General features: G+C 38.5%; 2 protein-coding genes across 2 annotated transcripts in view; both read left to right on the forward strand.

Annotated features, from left to right (window-relative positions):
- LOC143644381 (tripartite motif-containing protein 43-like) overlaps positions 1-22,818 on the forward strand; it is a 273,323-nt gene that overhangs the window by 70,216 nt on the left and 180,289 nt on the right. The window lies entirely within an intron of this gene.
- Positions 498-9,027, forward strand: LOC143645095 (tripartite motif-containing protein 43-like). The gene is made up of 5 exons (XM_077114711.1): positions 498-915; positions 1,583-1,678; positions 2,842-2,901; positions 8,393-8,414; positions 8,534-9,027. Exons 1-5 carry the CDS (start codon positions 502-504, stop codon positions 9,025-9,027), a joined length of 1,086 nt encoding a protein of 361 aa, XP_076970826.1. The 5' UTR covers positions 498-501.

Consider the following 22,818-nt stretch of genomic DNA (forward strand, 5'->3'; position numbering starts at 1 on the left):
TTACTCTAACACTTGTCAGTGTATTTTTGGAGAACTCATCACGATAGGATGATTGTGATAATTTAATGAAATAACGAAGGTACAAGAGCTTAGTTATAGCCCTTGGCTAAGCCGATCAGTGGAAAGTATAGTATTATGCTTGATTTCCAGACCAATAGAACTTATGCCCTAGAGTTTTCACTTGTGTGAAACTCCTGAAACTCAAGCGATTTGGATAAAGTCTTACTTTGATAAACTCTATTTCTTTTATGGAAGAGAGAAGGGGTTGGCAAGTTAGATACATATTGATTGGGCAAAAACAAAAACAAAAACAAAAATTTTCCACAGACCCTAAGAACTCTGTTTATGCCTCAGTTTTTCATTGTGTCACATGCAAAATAAATCCTATTCTGCTCAAGCCACAAGGGTATTACTGAGTCATAACCTCAGCAAAATTTTCCTTCAGTCTGTATCTCTCCAGGGCACACAAGTAACCTCATGTAAACTTCTTCCCTCAGGAAAATGGATTCAGACATCCCACAGGCCTTTGAGCAAGAACTCACCTGCCTCATCTGCCTGAACTACCTTGTAGACCCGGTCACCATAGGCTGTGGGCACAGCTTTTGCAGGCCCTGTCTCTATCTTTCCTGGGAAGAAGTGGAAGCACCTGCCAAATGCCCCACATGCAGGGCTGAAACCTCTCAGCAGACACACTTCAAAACCAGTATTCTCCTGAAGGATATGGTGTCCTATGTCAGACGAGCAAGTCTCTGCCAGTTCCTGAGCTCAGAGGAACATCTGTGTGGGACACACAAGGAGACCAAGAAGATCTTCTGTGAAGAGGACAAGGACCTGCTCTGTTGGCCCTGCTCTAAATCTCAGGAGCACGAGACTCACAAACACTCTTCCATAGAAGGGGCGGCTGAGGACTACCGGGTAAGTGATGCCTCTGAGAGCACTCTGAAAGCTAGGGATACTACTGCAAAGATTACTGGGAAAATGAGGGTCATGATGAGGATGATTAATCCTGCCTAAATGGTTAATATGAAGCAAATACTGTTTTAGGCATAAAGGATAAAATTTTGAATTAAATAGATAAATGCTTTCATGGAGTTTTATTCCAGTGGGATGGTGATTAATAATTATTATTGTTCTAATTATACAGTATAATGTGCAGGTCATTGTAAAGCCTTCAAGTTCAGAAACAGTCCCTGGCTACCAAAACTGGAAGACCTAAGAGACCTCTATAATGGAAACATATTTAGTAAAACTAGGCAAAAAGGATAGTAATAGAGTGGAAAGAATAGAGGACAAGCATCGGTAGAACCACATTCTGAGGCAAGGTGCTTATCAGAAATTAACCACATTACATAAAATCCCTATTAGTTTATAGGCAAATAATTGCAGTATAGTACATTTTGTGGTATTACTGTATGAGATCTCTCAGAACTGATGATTACTGAGCATTAACCACAGAAATGTTATAATTGCTCTACTCTCCCTAAAGTACATTAACCTGATATCTCTTTCCTTTTTATATCACTTAAGATTTGAAATCTACACTATTTGCTTCTTTTGTACCTAATTCATAGCTCTTTTTCAGGAGAAGCTCTTAAAGAAAATGAGTTCTATATGGGAAAAGATCCAACAAAATCAGAGAAATCAAAATAAAGAAAGTAGTAAAATCATCATGTGGAATGTAAGGATGAGACTCTTCCTCTCAGAATCACTTTGAGACAGATATGGTGAAAATTTATCCACTAAGAATTTGAGCTGAAATCATGAGATTCTGGGACAAGTTTATCAGTAGGAAAAAGAATCTGCTTTTTCAATGTAGGGTACTATGGCTTATTTAAGATTTCTGGACCTTAATTTAACAGTAACTAGTATAAATATATAAAGGGATTTGGAGAAGTTCAGTAGTTGTGTTTCAGGAGGTCAGTAAGTTTCTCAGGAACCAAATCAATTTGAGTTCTGCAGGACAAGTAGGTGTTAAAAATGCGTGGTTCTTCCAGGTAGAGATTTCTTTGTATGAAATTATATAAATTAAAGAGTATATAATTGGAATCTCTGGTGTTTCATATAATGCTTAGTACAATCATACCAGTAGGTCATCAGAAAAGGAAGTGTGAACAGCAATTTAAGAAGTGTGCCTGTGATGGTGAAAACTGATAGGTAGAGAAACTAAGAGTAGTAGTTAAAGAATGATGTTGGTTCAAGTGGAGAGATTTGAACACATTGAAGAGGTAAAGAAAACAAGCAAGAGAAAGACTGGGGAAATGGAGAGATACTAAGTTTATAACTATTAGGAGGCAGTATGCAATGGAATGAGGAGTCACATCCTTAAATTGCAAGGACAACAAGGGAGCCTGTGCTTAAGATAGTAAGAGGAACAAGGAGGCCAGAGAAAGGGCTATGAGGATAGAAATTAGTTTGAAGGCCCGGGGTTAGGAATTTTAAGAATATCTTATCTGATGGCTTCCATTCTTGGTTAAAAATTTATTAACAAATATATCAGAATATTAAGAACAATAATTTACTAAGAATCATAAATTTCAAATGTTTTCATGTAGTATTTCAGATGTGCAGGGTGTATATTAAAGACATTAACTCTGAAAGGTTTTTCTTTTTCAGTAATTTATGAAGCGGATGAAAGTGGTTTGAGGGAAGGATGGATTTAGGTCATGTAGTTAATAAAGAATGGAAATAAGTGAAGATGGGAAAGGGATGAAATCACAGCCTCTGAGAAGTGGAGGACATGAATTTAGGGTGTATATAGCTGATTGTTACAATGGATGCAGTTTAAGTGGAGGATATTAAAGTCAGTCTGGTATGTAATCTAAGAAACCCATGTCCCTGCAGGATTATGTGAGTCTAAGGAGAATGATAATCAAAACTGCATATAGACTTCCGGAGAAGATGGCAGCTTAGTAAGATGCGCGGATCTTAGTTTCTCCTCCAGAACAACTACTAGGGGAGTAGAAACGATACAGAACAGCCCCAAAGCCACGACAGAGATAAAAAAGATAGCGTACCCCATCCTGGAACAGCTGGCTGGCTGAGAGAACCCACTCGGGTGAGATCGCCGAGGCGCGCGGGCTTCACCGGGTGGGGCGGCAAGCGGCCGGAGTCACTCCCTTCCCCCTTCCCGGGCCGGCTGGGAGAAATGGAGAGGCGGTCCCCTCAAACCGCAGTGGCTGGCGCCCACACCACGCGCGGCCCCCGGACCAACTGAGAGAATTGGATCGGAAATACCCAGGCCGCGGAGAACAGTGACGGGTTGGAGAGGCCCTTCCAAACCCGTGACTCCCCGGGAACGGTGCACTCTCCCAGGCGGGCTGCTGTGGCTGGCGCCCTCCCACCACGCTTGGCGCCCCGGGCCGACTAGGAAATTCGGACAGGCGCTTTCCCGGGCTGCAGCGGCCAGCGACCCTTCCCGCGATCGGACCCCGGGCCGGCTGGCACTTTTCCAAGCTGCTTCGGCTAGCGAACTTCCCGGACGGCGAGAGTTTTCCAAAGTTAAAGGACCCACAGCACCTTTTACTGGTGGGACCCACAGACAAACGTGTGCCACGAGCGCCACCTACTGGGCAGGATAAGAAAAACAGAACCCAGAGATTTCACAGAAAAATCTTCCAAACTTTTGGATCCAACACCCAGGGAAATCTGTCTAAATGCACAGAGGCCAGCAGAAGATAACGGATCATGCTCAAAAAATTGAAAATATGGCCCAGTCAAAGGAACAAACCAATAGTTCAAATGAGATACAAGAGCTGAGACAACTAATGCTGAATATATGAACAGAAATGGAAAACCTCTTCAAAAACGAAATCGATAAATTGAGGGAGGACATGAAGAAGACATGGGCTGAACATAAAGAAGAAATAGAAAAACTGAAAAAACAAATCACAGAACTTATGGAAGTGAAGGACAAAGTAGAAAAGATGGAAAAAACAATGGATACCTACAATGATAGATTCAAAGAGACAGAAGATAGAATTAGTGATTTGGAGGATGGAACATCTGAATTCCAAAAACAAACAGAAACTATCGGGAAAAAGAATGGAAAAATTTGAACAGGGTATCAGGGAACTCAAGGACAATATGAAGCGCACAAATATATGTGTTGTGGGTGTCCCAGAAGGAGAAGAGAAGGGAAAAGGAGAAGAAAAACTAATGGAAGAAATTATCACTGAAAATTTCCCAACTCTTATGAAAGACCTAAAATTACAGATCCAAGAAGTGCAGCACACCCCAAAGAGATTAGACCCAAATAGGCGTTCTCCAAGACACTTACTAGTTAGAATGTCAGAGGTCAAAGAGAAAGAGAGGATCTTGAAAGCAGCAAGAGAAAAACAGTCCATCACATACAAGGGAAACCCAATAAGACTGTGTGGATTTCTCAGCAAAAACCATGGAGGCTAGAAGAGAGTGGGATGATATATTTAAAATACTAAAAGAGAAAAACTGCCAACCAAGACTCCTATATCCAGCAAAATTGTCCTTCAAAAATGAGGGAGAAATTAAAACATTCTCAGACAAAAGTCACTGAGAGAATTTGTGACCAAGAGACCAGCTCTGCAAGAAATACTAAAGGGAGCACTAGAGTCAGATACAAAAAGACAGAAGAGAGAAGTATGGAGAAGAGTGTAGAAAGAAGGAAAATCAGATATGATATATATAATACAAAAGGCAAAATGGTAGAGGAAAATATTATCTAAACAGTAATAACACTAAATGTTAATGGACTGAATTCCCCAATCAAAAGACATAGACTGGCAGAATGGATTAAAAAACAGGATCCTTCTATATGCTGTCTATAGGAAACACATCTTAGACCCAAAGATAAACATAGGTTGAAAGTGAAAGGTTGGGAAAAGATATTTCATGCAAATAACAACAAGAAAATAGCAGGAGTGGCGATACTAATATCCAACAAGTTAGACTTCAAATGTAAAACAGTTAAAAGAGACAAAGAAGGACACTATCTACTAATAAAAGGAACAATTAAACAAGAAGACATAACAATCATAAATATTTACGCACCGAACCAGAATGCCCCAAAAGACATGAGGAATACACTGCAACACTGAAAAGGGAAGTAGACACAAATACCATAATAGTTGGAGACTTCAATTCCCCACTCTCATCAATGGACAGAACATCTAGACAGAGGATCAATAAAGAAATAGAGAATCTGAATATTACTATAAATGAGCTAGACTTAACAGACATTTATAGGACATTAAATCCCACAACAGCAGGATACACCTTTTTCTCAAGTGCTCATGGATCATTCTCAAAGATAGACCATATGCTGGGTCACAAAGCAAGTCTTAACACATTTAAAAAGATTGAAATCATACACAACACTTTCTCGGATCATAAAGGAATGAAGTTGGAAATCAATAATAGGCGGAGTGCCAGAAAATTCACAAATACGTGCAGGCTGAACAACATACTCTTAAACAACGAGTGGGTCAAAGAAGAAATTGCAAGAGAAATTAGTAAATACCTCGAGGCGAATGAAAATGAAAACACAACATATCAAAACTTATGGGATGCAGCAAAGGCAGTGCTAAGAGGGAAATTTATTGCCCTAAATGCCTATATCAGAAAAGAAGAAAAGGCAAAAATGCAGGAATTAACTGTCTACTTGGAAGAACTGGAGAAAGAATAGAAAACTAATCCCAAAGTAAGCAAAAGGAAAGAAATAACAAAGATCAGAGCAGAAATAAATGAAATTGAAAACATGAAAACAATAGAGAAAATCAATAAAACCAGAAGTTGGTTCTATGAGAAAATCAATAATATTGATGGGCCCTTATCAAGATTGACAAAAAGAAGAAGAGAGAGGATGCAAATAAATAAGATCAGAAATGGAAGAGGAGACATAACTACTGACCTCACAGAAATAAAGGAGGTAATAACAGGATACTATGAACAACTTTATGCTAATAAATACAACAATTTAGATGAAATGGACGGGTTCCTGGAAAGACATGAACAACCAACTTTGACTCAAGAAGAAATAGATGACCTCAACAAACCAATCACAAGTAAAGAAACTGAATTAGTCATTCAAAAGCTTCCTAAAAAGAAAAGTCCAGGACCAGATGGCTTCACATGTGAATTCTACCAAACATTCCAGAAAGAATTAGTACCAACTCTCCTCAAACTCTTCAAAAAAATCGAAGTGGAGGGAAAACTGCCTAATTCATTCTATGAAGCCAACATCACCCTCATACCAAAACCAGGCAAAGATATTACAAAAAGAGAAAACTACAGACTAATCTCTCTAATGAATATAGATGCAAAAATCCTCAATAAAATTCTAGCAAATCGTATCCAACAACACATTAAAAGAATTATACATCATGACCAAGTAGGATTCATCCCAGGTATGCAAGGATGGTTCAACATAAGAAAATCAATTAATGTAATACACCATATCAACAAATCAAAGCAGAAAAATCACATGATCATCTCAATTGATGCAGAGAAGGCATTTGACAAGATTCAACATCCTTTCCTGCTGAAAACACTTCAAAAGATAGGAATACAAGGGAACTTCCTTAAAATGATAGAGGGAATATATGAAAAACCCACAGCTAATATCATCCTCAATGGGGAAAAATTGAAAACTTTCCCCCTAAGATCAGGAACAAGAGAAGGATGTCCACTATCACCACTATTATTCAACATTGTGTTGCAGGTTCTAGCCAGAGCACTTAGACAAGAAAAAGAAATACAAGGCATCAAAATTGGAAAGGAAGAAGTAAAACTATCACTGTTTGCAGATGATATGATACTATACGTTGAAAACCCGGAAAAATCCACAACAAAACTACTAGAGCTAATAAATGAGTACAGCAAAGTAGCAGGTTACAAAATCAACATTCAAAAATCTGTAGCATTTCTATACACCAGCAATGAACAAGCTGAGGGGGAAATAAGAAAAGAATCCCATTTACAATTGCAACTAAAAGAATAAAATACCTAGGAATAAATTTAACTAAAGAGACAAAAAACCTATATAAAGAAAACTACAAAAAACTGTTAAAAGAAATCACAGAAGACCTAACTAGATGGAAGGGCATACCGTGTTCATGGATTGGAAGACTAAATATAGTTAAGATGTCAATCCTACCTAAATTGATTTACAGATTCAATGCAATACCAATCAAAATCCCAACAACTTATTTTTCAGAAATAGAAAAACCAATAAGCAAATTTATCTGGAAGGGAAGGGTGCCCTGAATTGCTAAAAACATCTTGAGGAAAAAAAACGAAGCTGGAGGTCTCGCGCTGCCTGACTTTAAGGCATATTATGAAGCCACAGTGGTCAAAACAGCATGGTATTGGCATAAAGATAGATATATCGACCAATGGAATCGAATAGAGTGCTCAGATATAGACCCTCTCATCTATGGACATTTGATCTTTGATAAGGCAGTCAAGCCAACTCACCTGGGACAGAACAGTCTCTTCAATAAATGGTGCCTAGAGAACTGAATATCCATATGCAAAAGAATGAAAGAAGACCCCTGTCTCACACCCTATACAAAAGTTAACTCAAAATGGATCAAAGATTTAAACATTAGGTCTAAGACCATAAAACAGTTAGAGGAAAATGTAGGGAGATATCTTATGAATCTTACAAGTGGAGGCGGTTTTATGGACCTTAATCCTAAAGCAAGAACACTGAAGAAGGAAATAAATAAATGGGAGCCTCTAAAAATTAAACACTTTTGTGCATCAAAGAACTTCATCAAGAAAGTAGAAAGACAGCCTACACAATGGGAGACAATATTTGGAAATGACATATCAGATAAAGGTCTAGTATCCAGAATTTATAAAGAGATTGTTCAACTCAACAACAAAAAGACAGCCAATCCAATTACAAAATGGGAAAAAGACTTGAACAGACACCTCTCAGAAGAGGAAATACAAATGGCCAAAAGGCACATGAAGAGATGCTCAATGTCCCTGGCTATTAGAGAAATGCAAATCAAAACCACAATGAGATATCATCTCACACCCACCAGAATGGCCATTATCAACAAAACAGAAAATGACAAGTGCTGGAGAGGATGCGGAGAAAGAGGCACACTTATCCACTATTGGTGGGAATGTCAAATGGTGCAACCACTGTGGAAGGCAGTTTGGCGGTTCCTCAAAAAGCTGTCACCATTTATTTAGGCTGAAGTATATGTATTTTTCCTGAGAAGGGGCAGTAAAAAATTTATGCTGTTGTTGACTTAGCTCCCATGCTCAGATGTCCAGTTTCAGATGTGCCATGAAATATAATGAACCGTAAGTTGGCCTGAAAATGTTCCCATTTATATCTGAATTTTTAGAAATGTTTTCCACTGAGGGTATGTCTGTGTTTCTTCTATATATCTTTGAATAGCGTTTGAACCTGATACTTTCCAGTCAGTGCTAGCCTTTGAGGTTCCAGCCTGTTTTTTTCCAGTGAGACTCTAGGTAGAACTCTTCATCTCATAGGAATTTAAAAGCTGATTATGACTGCTAAAAATCTCTTCACTTACAGTGGAAATTTCCTTCAGTAATGAAATATGCAATCACAGCAGCATGCTGTTTGATGATCTGAGAAGACTGAAGGCTACAGGTTGTCACCAGGAGGCGACTGTCAATTCTCAAAGATCTAACAATTTTGCTTCAAGGGGGACCCAGGCCTTCACCTCTGGGGAACATTACTGGAAGCTGGATGTGGATGATTCTTGCAGCTGGGCTCTCGGAGTCTGCAGGGATCCCTGGATACGGAAGAATGGCCCTCTCATTGAATCTGAGGAAGCATTTCTTCTCGTATGTGTGAAGGAGGACAACCATTACAGTTTCTTCACCACCGCTCCAGTATTTGTCAGTATATACAGAAACCTCTGGGCTGTGTTGTCATTGTTCCTTGATTTTGTCCCTAGAAGTATGAGCTTTTTGAATGTTGCCAAAAGTTCCCTCTTATGGAGCTTCCCCCCTGGCTCCTTCAATTTCCCTCTCCGGCCTTTCTTCTTCACTAGTGGTGCGTGATCAGGGTTAAGCCAGGAACCTCATTGTATGCCTGGGAGCCCCTTATCTGGGGGAGCCCTTCTCTATTGTAGCAAATCAGTAATACTTTGTCTTTTAAGCTTGTTATACTTTCATGCAATAAAATTTTATTGTTATTAAATGTGAAGATAGTACAAAATGAAAAATATTGTTGATTCACTTTAAACTAAAATAATCTCTATGGTCAATTACTTAGAATATATGCTGTGGTTGTTCATCTGCTTTGAGAACCTGTTGGACTTATTGAGAATATACCTGTGGATGTGTGGTTTCATCTAATGGTCTAAGGCAGGTGAGGCAGGATAGAATAAGGCATCACGGCTGTGGTCCCTGGTGTTCTTTCCAGCTCTGAAAGAGTTAATGCTCAGCTGCGAATTTAAGATGCAAACTTCTTGGACAAAAATATTCCCTAAAGCCCTGAAACCTCCCCAAACCTTACAAGCTTGTAAAATCATGAAGGGGAATCTTAGTTAATGTCAGAAAGCATGGGGTCATAAAAATTGTTAAACAACCCCCCCAGAGACAAGTTCTGGGTACCTGAGGGCAGGCCACAGTTTCTGACAGTTATCTCCTCCTGGAACAAATAAGACACTTGGTGTTCAAAGGTTGAGATGGAAGAGCACTGAAGAGACTTCCCTATAAAACAAGCTCACACATTGTCACTCCAGGCATGTCTCTGCCTTGAGCATGTCTGTGTTAATCTCTTTAACATGTACTTTATCTCTTTGTAATAAACTTTACTACTTATTCCTATTGGCCGTCTCGTCTCTGAATTCTTTCTGCAATAAGACCCCTGAACCTGGAACAGGGCTCAGCTGACTCAGCAGGGTGCTGGATACACAAGAATATTAAGTTCTTACAACATGGACCTGGTAATCATCTAAAATACTATTCTCCCTCATCTTGACCTAGGAAAATCCTACTTACCAATGTACCCCTGGGAGGACACCCTTTACAGGGAAATCTGCTCTGACCCCAGGACGAGAATAGGTCTATTTTCATAACGACCCAGAATAGCAGGATCTTTACTTTTGTATCAGTATAAATTACAAGAGGAAAAAGACATGTCTTTTGTAATCACTGCTATATTCTCAGCACGTAACACAATGTCTAGGACATACCGAGGACTTAACAAATATGTGTTAAATGAGTATATTAAGAAATGAATGAGGTGATTGCCTTGTTTGCAATAGGGTTTGATCCCAGTGTGGTGCTCCATCACCTCTGCTGTGGTGCTGCATAACATTCAGAAGCCTTACCAAATTGCATTTCTGAAAGGAAGAAAGGATGTTAGCTCTGAAACATTTACAGTTACAAAGATTTCTAATTAATTCATTGAGAATAGTCAATATTCAAAAGAACAACCATTGAAAATGACAAAATATAGGTCATACCAATGGAAGAGGCAATGCTGAAGAAAATATATAATAAAAATTACTTAGTCTAAGCGAATGTCAAAGTGTGGTTCCAATTTCAGCAGCAGCATCTGGGATATATTAGATATACAAATTTTGGGGTCACACCCAAGACCACCTCAATAAAAAAAATTACATCATTGGGCCTATAATCTCATTTAACAATCCTTCCAGGTGACTCTGATTTCAACTAAAGTTTGAGAAACCCTGGATTAGGTTGATTTGAAGATCTAAAGGCTCAATAAATTTCTAACACCTCAAAATCAAGCTATAACTAGAAACAATTTGATTCAATAGGGTAGATTGAATGTTTCCTAATAAAGAAAAAGTTTGATAGAAGAGAATAAGCTCTCAACAGAAAGATAAGAATTCAGAAAATGAGTCAAAATTCTTGGATAATAAGCTTCTTCATGGAAGATAACAGTCATATATTTCTTGAATCACTCACCGCAACAGAGAAAAAAATAAACTCCTTATCCCCACATTGGAAAATACCGGAAACAGACAATAGTCAAAAAAATATTCCAGACAAACTCTGGGGTCTGTTCTGTAACTACTTGTTGAAGAGTGCTTTGAAAACTATTGCTTTTTTCTTCCTTTATTTTGTATATGTGTTACACAATAAAAAAAGGTAATGACTTCAATTTAATTTCTTGAGGATTAGTCACAGTACATATAACAATCAGCTTTTCAGGTATGCTATTTTTGGATTATTTTAAACTCTGAGAACAGCATTATATGATTAACATTCCAAGATATTGCCACATACATATACACTTGTACCAGTTGTCACTGGATGTTATTATTATGGATTTCAGCAATACTGTGCTTTTGTGGGTCAAAGTATCAAACATGGAATCTCAAAGATCAGTGACAGATGTTATGCTCTCATGACACTGACATCTTATCTGTGGACTATTTGTGCAGGGATGAAGAGAAAGGCCACAAAGTCCAAGGAGAATGTCAAAAACTCACCTAATGTACAGATAGCTGATTTATGAGTAAGCAGACGTATAATATGAACGCATGAAAAAAGACAAAATTCCTAATAAATATGCAGATAGTTACCTCATATCATCCACAAAAATCAAATTCAGGTGCATGAGGTCAACTGGAAAAGAAAATCCCTCATTTATAAGAAGCAAATATAGGAAAGTATCTTTTGACAGCTGTGTTAGAGATTGATTCATCAAGAAAGGAAAGCACAAATTAAATAAGGAGCATAATGGTCAATTTAACCACAAAAATGTTAAGATTTTAATTATCAAAAGACACTGTAATGAGAGGGAATCTCTTAGCCAAAGGCCCTGGGTGATGCCTGGCAGTCCCGGCTTGGAGGCTCGTAAGGCACTGGAGTTGGAATGGGGGTGAGGAGACAGGGTTAGGGGTCTTCAGTCCTGGGTGGAGAATCTAAAGCAGGGATGGAGGGGATGGTGGAGGCAGGGTCCTGACAAACCTTTGTGGCCACCAGCCAGGCACTCTCTGACCCCGTCTCCCAGCTTCACTGAGTCACTGTCCATACCTCATCCAAGAGGCCCAGAGCTCCCTCCTTTCCTAAGTCAATTCTCCCTCTTTCCTATGACAACCCCAAAGGGCTTCTAGAGCTTCCCTCCTGGTACTTGCTGACATAGGGGTGCGATGGGGGAGCCACTCCTCACAAATCTACCTTCAGTGGGGCCCACTCCTCCCAGTGCTATGAGTGTCTGGAGCCTGGTGTCTAGAAACTCTGATGCCAGCCCCACCCACCACCCCCAGCTAAGGCTGCCTTACCTAACTCACTGCACAAAGTAAATACTGTGCATGCAAAAGGGAGCTGGTGTTTCTCAGCTTCATTGGTATGAGCAAGGAAAGCGAAGACATGAATAAGCAATAACAAGAATGAAAAAAGGACCCATATATTCTTACCGGGCCCAAAGGTATCATTATCAGTCCACTGATGCTTCATTAGAATCCTTATGATTAGGTTTAGAGGGTGTGAATTTGACTCCATGAACTGAGGAAGACTGCAAATGACACTTTATTTTATAATCTGGTTTTCTGCTCATAATACCTCAAACCTGGTCGAAGATGTCATCTAAGTCATAACTGTGTTTCCTCCTTCCACTTTCCCTAGGTGAGCCATGCAGCAATTCTGATTTAATTCCTGCTGTTCAATAGGTGTCAGAGTTTTGGAACATGGCAACCACTACATATGAGGCCTCAGCTCCATAGTGATGTTCCCTTCTCCTCCTCTCGCTCCACTTCCAGTTGTTGTGTCTCTGAAGTTGTTTGCCTCTTCCAGGGAAGATCTGGAATAATCCTCAAATGTTTAAGATTTTAAAAATAATGTGCAATATTAATATTTGTCTTCTTGCAACTACTACATTAAGTATTTTTTTTGCAGGGCAGGCACTGGGAATTGAACCCGGGTCTCCAGCATGGCAGGTGAGAACTCTGCCAATGAGCCACCGCTGCACCGCCCTCTATGTTAAGTTTTGCAGCTAAAATATCCCCATCCTCATCTCTACTTTTACTTGTGCACAGGTTATAAAAATCCTGGGTGTGTTTTAGTAAAGAAAAGAAAAGAATAAAGATGGAAAGAAATACCTCACTAAAATATAGGACCACCTCAGTGAAAACAACCTAATTAATGCTGCCAATCTAACTGCTCGGATGTAAGGACAAACTTGCCTATTTACTAAGTCTCCTTGTAGAGGTAAATGGAAGGAGTGGAAGGCTTAGTATTTGTTATCATTTTAAATTACAAGATGGCGCTGCTGCTCAGTACAGCCTGTGGGTCTGAGACTGTACTGGAACATTCTATCCTCCTTTTCCTAACTCATATCTAATCCTTTGTCATTTTCCTGTTCATTATAAAATGAAATTCAGCCTCATATCTACATATACTTGATGAAATTAAACTTCTTACAATATTTAAACTCAGAATATGTTCTTGGGGGTGAGTAATATGGGAAGGGAGATGGTGAGCTGCTCTGGTTAGTTGCACTCCACAAGGCTCATAGGAGTTTCCTCAAAATTTTTTTAAGGGTTTGTGGCCCCCACATCCAGGATTTCAAGACAGCCTCCTCTCTCTCTTTCACAAACTCACTATTTTCCCACATCTTTAACCTTCTTTTAAACATGTGCAATTTTTTTCTCACCAGTTTTTGGGGGAAAAAATCAATCCTGTCCTAATGTCTGTGTCTCTCTTCTATGTTAACACTTTTATCCCCATCAAAGCTAGACTTCTTGATCAAATATTTACAGTCATAAAGAACGCCCATGTCTGCAGTTTCCAATCCTTCGTCTGGGTAATGAATACTCTTTTTGATTCCCTACTTTTTCTTGAAAACTCTCCAGTTCTTCAAGACCCTCTTTTCCCTAAGAAAAAATATGACTCAGTCTTATATTACTTCAAGTTCCTGTAGCCAGAAAAATCAGGATTTAAGGGACGATTTTGATTACTGAATTGTTATCTAAATATTCCTTTTTGCTTTCGGGTATATTAGAGAAGACAGAATGAAATACCTGAAATCTCTAAATTGTAATCCAGCTGCCTTGATCTCTGATAATGATTGAATTGCCTTTATCTTCTGCACCTGTGATTATAAAAAAACTTGTGACTGACCTTCATTTTTACCCATCTATTCAGTTTTTTAACGTTAGAGTCTTGTAATCACTAAAGCCAGCCCCTAATGTTTGTTATTGAAGGGTCTGGGGTCAGCCCACCCCAAATCAAAGTCATCTTGATAACCAAGCCTGCATCTAACCAAAATGGGCCCACCTGACATACACAGTAGCTTAGACTTTAACCTAAAGTCACCTAAACTCATTCCACCATTTTCTTACACACGTTCTATGACTAAGCATGTAATCAATCTGTCTATGCTCAATAATTAGATCACATCTTTTTTTGTAATAAAACTACCAGAATTACTGCAGTTTGGGGAGACAGGTTTTGGGGCTGGTAGGCTATCTGATCTAGTACATGCCTAGTAATAAACTTTCTCTCCTTTTGAAATCAAGTGAATCTATTTTTTGTGCTCTTGTGTTCTCTTCCTTGACATAATTGCTTCCATACATTGTCCATACACTGAAGATCTCAAATGGGGCATAATGCTGAGTTACACTTTCTAGCCAAGATATGTTACCAGGCAAAGGATAGTTCTTTCTTCCCAGGAAAAAAATCAGTGGTTTAAAATGAATTATCATTAATCACACATATAGAGGCCATCATACAATAGTGCAAAAACCAGAAGTATAAGAGATAACCAGAGCTTGATAGATACTTATAGTCTAAATTTGAAAGTTTAGTTAAAGCTTCTCAGATACTGAGTACAGATTATTGTAGCAAGTTTGGCTATAAAGAAGGTGAAATAAAGTAATAAACATTTTTTGCTTTTAATCTATATGTTATGGTATGGACATAAGTGTATTTACATATTTAGATGAACAAGGCAGAGAAACATGAGAAAAGGAAGAAAATTTCAGTGAGGAGGGAATAACTGATGGAATAAGAGCCCTGAAGAAGCAACACAGGGAGGTTGTCTGGGACCATTTAGAGGTCTTGGCTTAATGGAAGAGGGTGCCATATAGAATAGATGAGGAGAAAGGACTAGTAAATATTTAAGATAATTTGCAGGTATGGAGCAGCAGAGTTATAAAGTACTTGTCTGATGATGCCAAGGAAATCCTATTTGAAGTTTCTGATGGAGTGATGTTCATGGTCCTTCTACTCTAATCTCCCTGCAGGGCCACGTGGTCTTAGGGCAGGTGAAGATCACGGTTCAGTACTAGAAGATGTGTCCTTTTCTCCACGAGGAGGAGCAAATCCATCTGGAGATATTGCATAGGGAAAAGGAGGCAATTTCCCTACAACTCAAGGACGAAGAAATCAGAATGACCAAAAGAGAAATGCATAGATCACTGCAGATCTGCCACAGCCTGACATGGAGTAGCTCCACAAGAGAAGGGAAGGTCCATGCTCAGAGACGGGAATCCTTCTCTAGGTGACATTGCCATGACACTGACACATTCCCTGCATATGCCATCACTCTCAGCCAAGAGTTACATCCCTTTAACTCCCATCATTATGTTTGTCCAATCACTGATTTGTGCACATCCTGGTAATTATTTGGCGATTCTTTTCCCTCTCAGTAGATAACACAAGGTAGTATGATTCAGACTGTGATTGGGAACACTATACAGACAGATTATCCAAAATCAACAAAACTCCGTGGCCAGGGGAGAAGTAACTTGGCTGAGGGAGTTCTTGATTGATGCTCCCCTGTTCTAGCATCACTCTGCTGAATTACACAAGAGCAGATTGCTGTGCACACTGAGGTTTGCCCCTAGCCCAGGCAAGATGGGGAAAATTTGATAATCAATTTCAGTATATTCTGTAATTACAGTGTTATTTGATTACCTGTTTTCATTGTTGTCTAAAAGGCTGGATGTCAGCTTGGGTATAAGCTTGGACAATGCCACCATGAATTTAGGTCATCTTGCTTCCCCATACAGTCTCTTTCTGAGCATCTTCCTTCTCATTTCACCCTGAGAATGACATGCTGTTTATAGCTGAGATTCAGTTATACGTTCTGTTAGTAAGACTACCTACTACTATTTATAGTTTAGGTCAAGTTTTGTTAGTGAGACTGTCTATACTATGACTACCATCATCAAGATATTCCACAAACTGTCATGAAAGTTGCAAATCCTTATTACTGCTAAGCTGAAAATTCCATGAGGGTAGGGCAGGATTTGTCCTACTTCCTATGTTCCCACTCTCTGATACAGAGTTTAGAGCAAGGTATATCATAAATACATAATAAATGAATGAGTGAATTAGTTGATACAAATAATATTCTACCATTAAGAAAATTTTTCAGTATATAGCTAAAATCAATAGTACAGAAAATATTAAATGGTAATATCAATTAAAGGCAAGAAATAGACTTCTAGATTCATAAGCTAAGGAAATTTCATTCTTTTGAGATGTGAAATAATCTAACAGAATTTTTGTGCTGTAGGATTGATTTTGGCATTTCCCCCAGCAATATGCAATTTTGCTAGATGAAGATGAAGATCCTATATAAAATGACAGAGAAACAGAAAACAATCCTAGAATCTTGGAGATGGTCAGGATTTAAATTGATATATTTATATTTTGTACTAAACATAAGGTGATATAAACTTCCTTCAGCAACGGAAATGAAAAAAAAAAGTCTACACTGAATGAATGGTCCAGATAACATAGAATGAAGAATTTCACAATACAATAGTATAATAGTGTCTTGGTAAAAATAAGGATGGGGGGGCCATGGTGGCTCAGCAGACAGCATTCTCACCTGTCATGCCAAAGACCTGGGTTCGATTCCCAGTGCCTGCCCATCAAAAAAATAAAGCATAAAATACCCTAGAGTATATTCACCAGATAAATAGTTACTGAAATATTTTAAAACTACCTAATCTGTAATATGCTCAATCCCATGAAACTGAGGGTTTTATTTCTCACCGAAGATACTCGGTGCAAATGAAAACCTCTTGAGGGGATTAGTTAGGGCGTAAGCTGGTCTGTTGTATCAAAGACTCCTAAATTTAAGTGAGTCGGAGGGTATGTTCCCATCACATTTCTATCTAAATGCAAGAAGTGGTTAAGGGGAATATTGACATCTTGAACAAATAACTGTTTTCCTGTTTTAAATCTCTGTTGCATAAAACAACTATTTTTTTCCATGTTCTATCCAGTAGGAATTATAGAAAAAAATACCCTGGACAAGGGGCCCTGACTTTAAAGAAATTACTTAGTGATTTTCTACAGCATTTCTGTTCACATCCTATTGGCCTATGCTTAAGCTGATGTCATACTAAGCTGTAATATACATCTGGATTTATAAATCTATGATACATAGAAAAGTTTTATTATTGGTATGTAAAAAAATTTAATAACTAGCACAACAGAAGAAATGGCCAAGCTATTGTGTTCAGTAAAAATAAGGGGACCCCCAAAAAAGAGATCCTGAGAAAGCCCAGGAGTTTGTAAACTCTGCTTTTAACTATGCCAAGCTGTTGAATGATTCTTTTTTTTTTTCTTTCTTTCTTTTTTTTTTTTTACATGGACAGGCACTGGGAATCAAACCCGGGTCCTCTGGCATGGCAGGCAAGTGTCCTTGCCTGCTGAGCCACCGTGGCCCACCCTGTTGAATGATTCTTTATTCATTGCATGCTTATGTGAAGGTCATGTGCCAAGGAAACTCTTACTTATCTTTTGATCTCTCTTTTTTTTTTTTTTAAATTTTTTTATTAATCAAAAAAAAGAAAAGAAATTAACACAACATTTAGAAATCATTCCATTCTACAAATGCACTCAGTAATTCTTAGTATCATCACATAGATGTATGATCATCATTTCTTAGTACATTTGCATCGATTTAGGAAAAGAACTAGCAAAACAGCAGAAAAAAATATAGAATGTTAATATAGAGAAGAGAATTAAAATAATAATACTAATAATATATATATATATAAAAAGGAAAAAGAAAAAAACAAAAACAAAAGATACAAACACACGAACAAACAAACAAAAAACCATATTTCAGGTGCAGCTTCATTCAGTGTTCCAACATAGTTACATTACACTTAGGTATTATTGTGCTGTCCATTTTTGAGTTTTTGTATCTAGTCCTGTTGCACAGTCTGTATCCCTTCAGCTCCAATTACCCATTATCTTACCCTGTTTCTAACTCCTGCTGGTCTCTGTTACCAATGATATATTCCAAGCTGATTCTCAAATGTCGGTTCACATCAGTGGGACCTTACAGTATTTGTCCTTTAGTTTTGGGCTAGACTCACTCAGCATAATGTTCTCTAGGTCCATCCATGTTATTACATGCTTCATAAGTTTAGTCTGTCTTAAAGCTGCATAATATTCCATCATAGGTATACGCCAGTTTGTTTAGCCACTCGTCTGTTGATGAACATTTTGGCTGTTTCCATCTCTTTGCAATTGTAGATAATGCTGCTATAAACACTGGTGTGCAAATGTCCGTCTGTGTCTTTGCCCTTAAGTCCCTTGAGTAGATACCTAGCAGTGGTATTGCTGGGTCGTAATCCATTCTGCCATTCTATGTCTTTTGATTGGGAAATTCAGTTCATTAACTTTTAGTATTATTACTGTTTGGATAATATTTTCCTCTACCATTTTGGCTTTTGTATTATATATATCATATCTGATTTTCCTTCTTTCTACACTTTACTCCATACCTCTCTCTTCTGTCTTTTTGTATCTGACTCTAGTGCTCCCTTTAGTATTTCTTGCAGAGCTGGTCTCTTGGTCACAAATTCTCTCAGTGACTTTTTGTCTATAAATGTTTTAATTTCTCCTTCATTTTTGAAGGACAATTTTGCTGGATATAGGAGTCTTGGTTGGCAGTTTTTCTCTTTTAGTAATTTAAATATATCATCCCACTGTCTTCTAGCTTCCATGGTTTCTGCTGAGAAATCTACACATAGTCTTATTGGGTTTCCCTTGTATGTGACAGATTGTTTTTCTCTTGCTGCTTTCAAGATCCTCTCTTTCTCTTTGACCTCTGACATTCTAACTAGTAAGTGTCTTGGAGAACGCCTATTTGGGTCTATTCTCTTTGGGGTGCGCTGCACTTCTTGGATCTGTAATTTTAGGTCTTTCATAAGAGTTGGGAAATTTTCAGTGAAAATTTCTTCCATTAGTTTTTCTCCTCCTTTTCCCTTCTCTTCTCCTTCTGGGACACCCACAACACGTATATTTGTGCAGTTCATATTGTCCTTGAGTTCCCTGATCCCCTGCTCAAGTTTTTCCATTCTTTTCCCGATAGTTTCTGCTTCTTTTTGGAATTCAGATGTTCCATCCTCCAGTTCACTAATTGTAGCTTCTGCCTCTTTAGATCTACCATTGTAGGTATCCATTGTTTTTTCCATTTTTTCTTCTTTGTCCTTCACTCCCATAAGTTCTGTGATTTGTTTTTTCAGATTTTCTATTTCTTCTTTTTGTTCAGCCCATGTCTTCTTCATGTCCTCCCTCAATTTATTGATTTGGTTTTTGAAGAATTTTTCCATTTCTGTTCGTATATTCAGCATTAGTTGTCTCAGCTCCTGTATCTCATTTGAACTATTGGTTTGTTCCTTTGACTGGGCCATATCTTCAATTTTCCGAGCGTCATCCATTATTTTCTGCTGGTGTCTGGGCATTTGATCAGATTTCCCTGGGTGTGTTACCCAGCTGGTTGAAAGCTTTTTCTGTGAAATCTCTGGGCTCTGTTTTTCTTTTCCTGCCCAGTAGGTGGCGCTCGTGGGGCTCGTCTGTCTGCACCGCAGTCGGCCCGGGAAACCGCGCGTGGAGGTGGGGGTCGCTGGCCGCCGCGGCTTGGGAGAGTGCCGGTCCTAATTGCCCAGCTGGCCCGAAACGCCAAGCGTGACGGGAGGGCCCCGCTATCCAACGTTCCCAGTCAGGCCGGGGAGCTACGTGCGTGGAGGGGACCCCAGTCGCCAGCCGCCCCGGCTGGGAAAACGCGCGCCCCTCGGGTAGCTCACCGCAGCAGATTCTCCCTGCCCGTTCAGCTGTTCCAGAATGGGGTACGCTGTCTTTTTGGTCTCTGTCGTGACTCCGGGAGCTGTTTCGTATTGTTTCTGTTTCTTTAGTTGCTTTTCTGGAGGAGGAACTAAGACCCACGCGTCTTACTAAGCCGCCATCTTCCTCTTTTGATCTCTTAAATGGATGATTGAAAAATTCTTCTTCAAAATTAAAAAAAAAAATTTATGAGGAATGTTCCCTTATTCTTTCCCTCTGTACCACTTAGATTCTGCAGTTAACTTTCTCTCTCTTCCTTCCACACATTTCGTGCGGTACTTTAGTAGTTAAAGAGAGAAAGTTTATTATCAGCTTTGTTCTGAACAGTTGAGTCTCTCTGTGTTCTCTCAGACTGTATAAATTTCACCCTCTGGAGCATTAACAGCACTCCTTTCTGCTTTCATTTATGGTTCATGAGCTCTCTTGATTGACAATAAACTTTTTTTTGCTAAACAACAGTCAAAACAACCTAAGTTTCATAATCTTATTTTTTCCTCTTTTCAAATAAAATTTTACAGGGAAATTCTTATTTTGCTTGTCTTTAATTGTATATCCAGACAAAATGAGCTACTTTATGAATATTTAGGGTATGCCTTCAATTTTGGATGTTAGAGAGAGTTTTTATTGAGATTTGGCAAATTTTCTCATTTATACCAAGAGCATCTCATTTTAATGAGGCTTCTGGAGATACTTACTACATTTACTCTATGTTTCCGATTTCATGACTTATAACTGAATTCGTATCAACTTGTGCCCACTTGTAATTGAAAAATGAAATCAAGGTGAGACTATTAAGTACCTTGTCAATCACTTAACCAAAAACCTGGGACTTCCTTGGTTCTTATCTCCAAAGAGGTTAGGTATTCATTAACCTCATCACATTTTTTTTTTGCTAGAAATTTATAGAGAAAATAAACACTCATGGAGGAAAATCTATAAGGAAATTAATCTTAAAGAACTGTGATCCGCGTTGAACTGGACCAACTACTTTTTGTGGTTTGAGGAGACATATGGAAGAGGTGTTTTTGCACTTGGAGTCAGGCCGAAAATAAGAGAGGACTGGGACAGAGATCATATTGTGTGTGCTGAATTGAGAGAACTTAGCGTGAACATCATATTTGAAAGGGTATTAAATGTGTTAAAAATAGTGTGATATTGTCTTTTTTTCATTTACAGTGTAATAGTGTCTTCCACAATTAACAAATGATTAGGTGCTGCTATAAATGACAAGTCAGGCATAGCAGTCAGAATTGTCTTTGTTATTTTGTTCCTCTGTTTCCAGTGAAGAGAAAGACAATTACAAGAAGCCTCCAGGAAATACAATACTTTTTGTCACTCAGTACTTTGAGATTGTAATTATTAGATGGAGTGTTTTCCCATCTGGAATCTGATAGGTCTAAGCATTTAATATTATTTGAGAATTTGAGAAACATGAGGTTTGCAAGACCAAGAAAACACTGCTAAAATAAATCAAAGAAGACAAATAAATGGAAGAACTTTCTGTGCTCATAAATTGAAAACTAAATATTGTCAAGATGTCCATCATACTCCCCAAAATCATTGTAGATTCAATGCAAACTTAATAAAATTTCCAACAAATGTCTTGGCAGTATCAGGACCGTGTGTCAAGTGAACATTTTCTGAACTAGTGCAAATGCCTGAGGCTTCAAGGAACCTCATATGGCAGGGTTCCCAACCTGTCCGTGCATTGCAATTACTTGGAACTTTTGAAAATTTCAAAGCCCAGGGCACAGGCCAAATCAATCCATGAACAATCCCCAGGATGGAATGCAAGCATCAGTAATTTTTGAAGATTTGTCGTGATCTTAGCATGCAGATAAGTTTGGGATCCACTGCCATCTAGAGTTTTGGACCTGTCATTTCCTGGCCCGGGTAGGAATACGTAGTGACAACAGATAAAAACAGATTCTGTCTTTCAACATGAAGTTTTGAAATGGCATCCATGATATTAATAATACTTAATGAAGGGGGTATCTAACACGCAGTTACAATGCATTGTACAATCAATAATTGACTCACAGGTACTGGGGGATCCCAGAGGAAGGACTACCATCCCAGTCTTGGGATCCAGTGAAGATTAGTGCTTGAGCTGAGGACTAAATTTACTCCTGAGCAGGAGAGGCTGCCAGGCAGAAGCTCATAAGCCCATGGATGAGGCAGAAAGAAGGTGGAGTGCAATGGAGAAATTATAGGCAACTGGATAGAATTGTATCACAGGTTTGTGGGCGTGCAATGTGGAACTGAAGAAAATTTAGGAGAATCAGCTGGTTCATAAAGGACCTTCTATGATATACCAAGTGGTTTAGGATTTACTAAAAAAAAATAGAGAAGAATCACAGTAATCAAGTGAATAAGTCCAGCATTGTATTTCAGATATAATAATCTAGAGGACATAATGTAAAGAGCTTATTCTGGGAGCAAAAAGATCATTTAGGCTTCTGTAGTAGAAACGCAGGTAAGAAGTTAGAAAATTAAAATGTAAGGTGGGAAAAAACACATTCATGATAAATGAATGAAGTAGGAACAGTATAATTTAGGAATTGTTTCCATGTAGGAAAAAAAGAAGAAATTGCTTAGGGTGACCCCATAAAAGGTAATGTGAATCTTGGGGGAGATGATGGTAATTTTCAGGTTTTGAGGTGTGGAATAAATGAAATTACATGGGACACTTTGATTGTGGCTATGTAACATAGAAGCCAAGATTGCTAACTGTCAACTGGAAGAAAGAGAAATCAGATGACTCATTAGCATTTA

Source organism: Tamandua tetradactyla, chromosome 8 (genome assembly GCF_023851605.1).
Source record: "Tamandua tetradactyla isolate mTamTet1 chromosome 8, mTamTet1.pri, whole genome shotgun sequence".
NCBI lineage: Eukaryota > Metazoa > Chordata > Mammalia > Pilosa > Myrmecophagidae > Tamandua > Tamandua tetradactyla.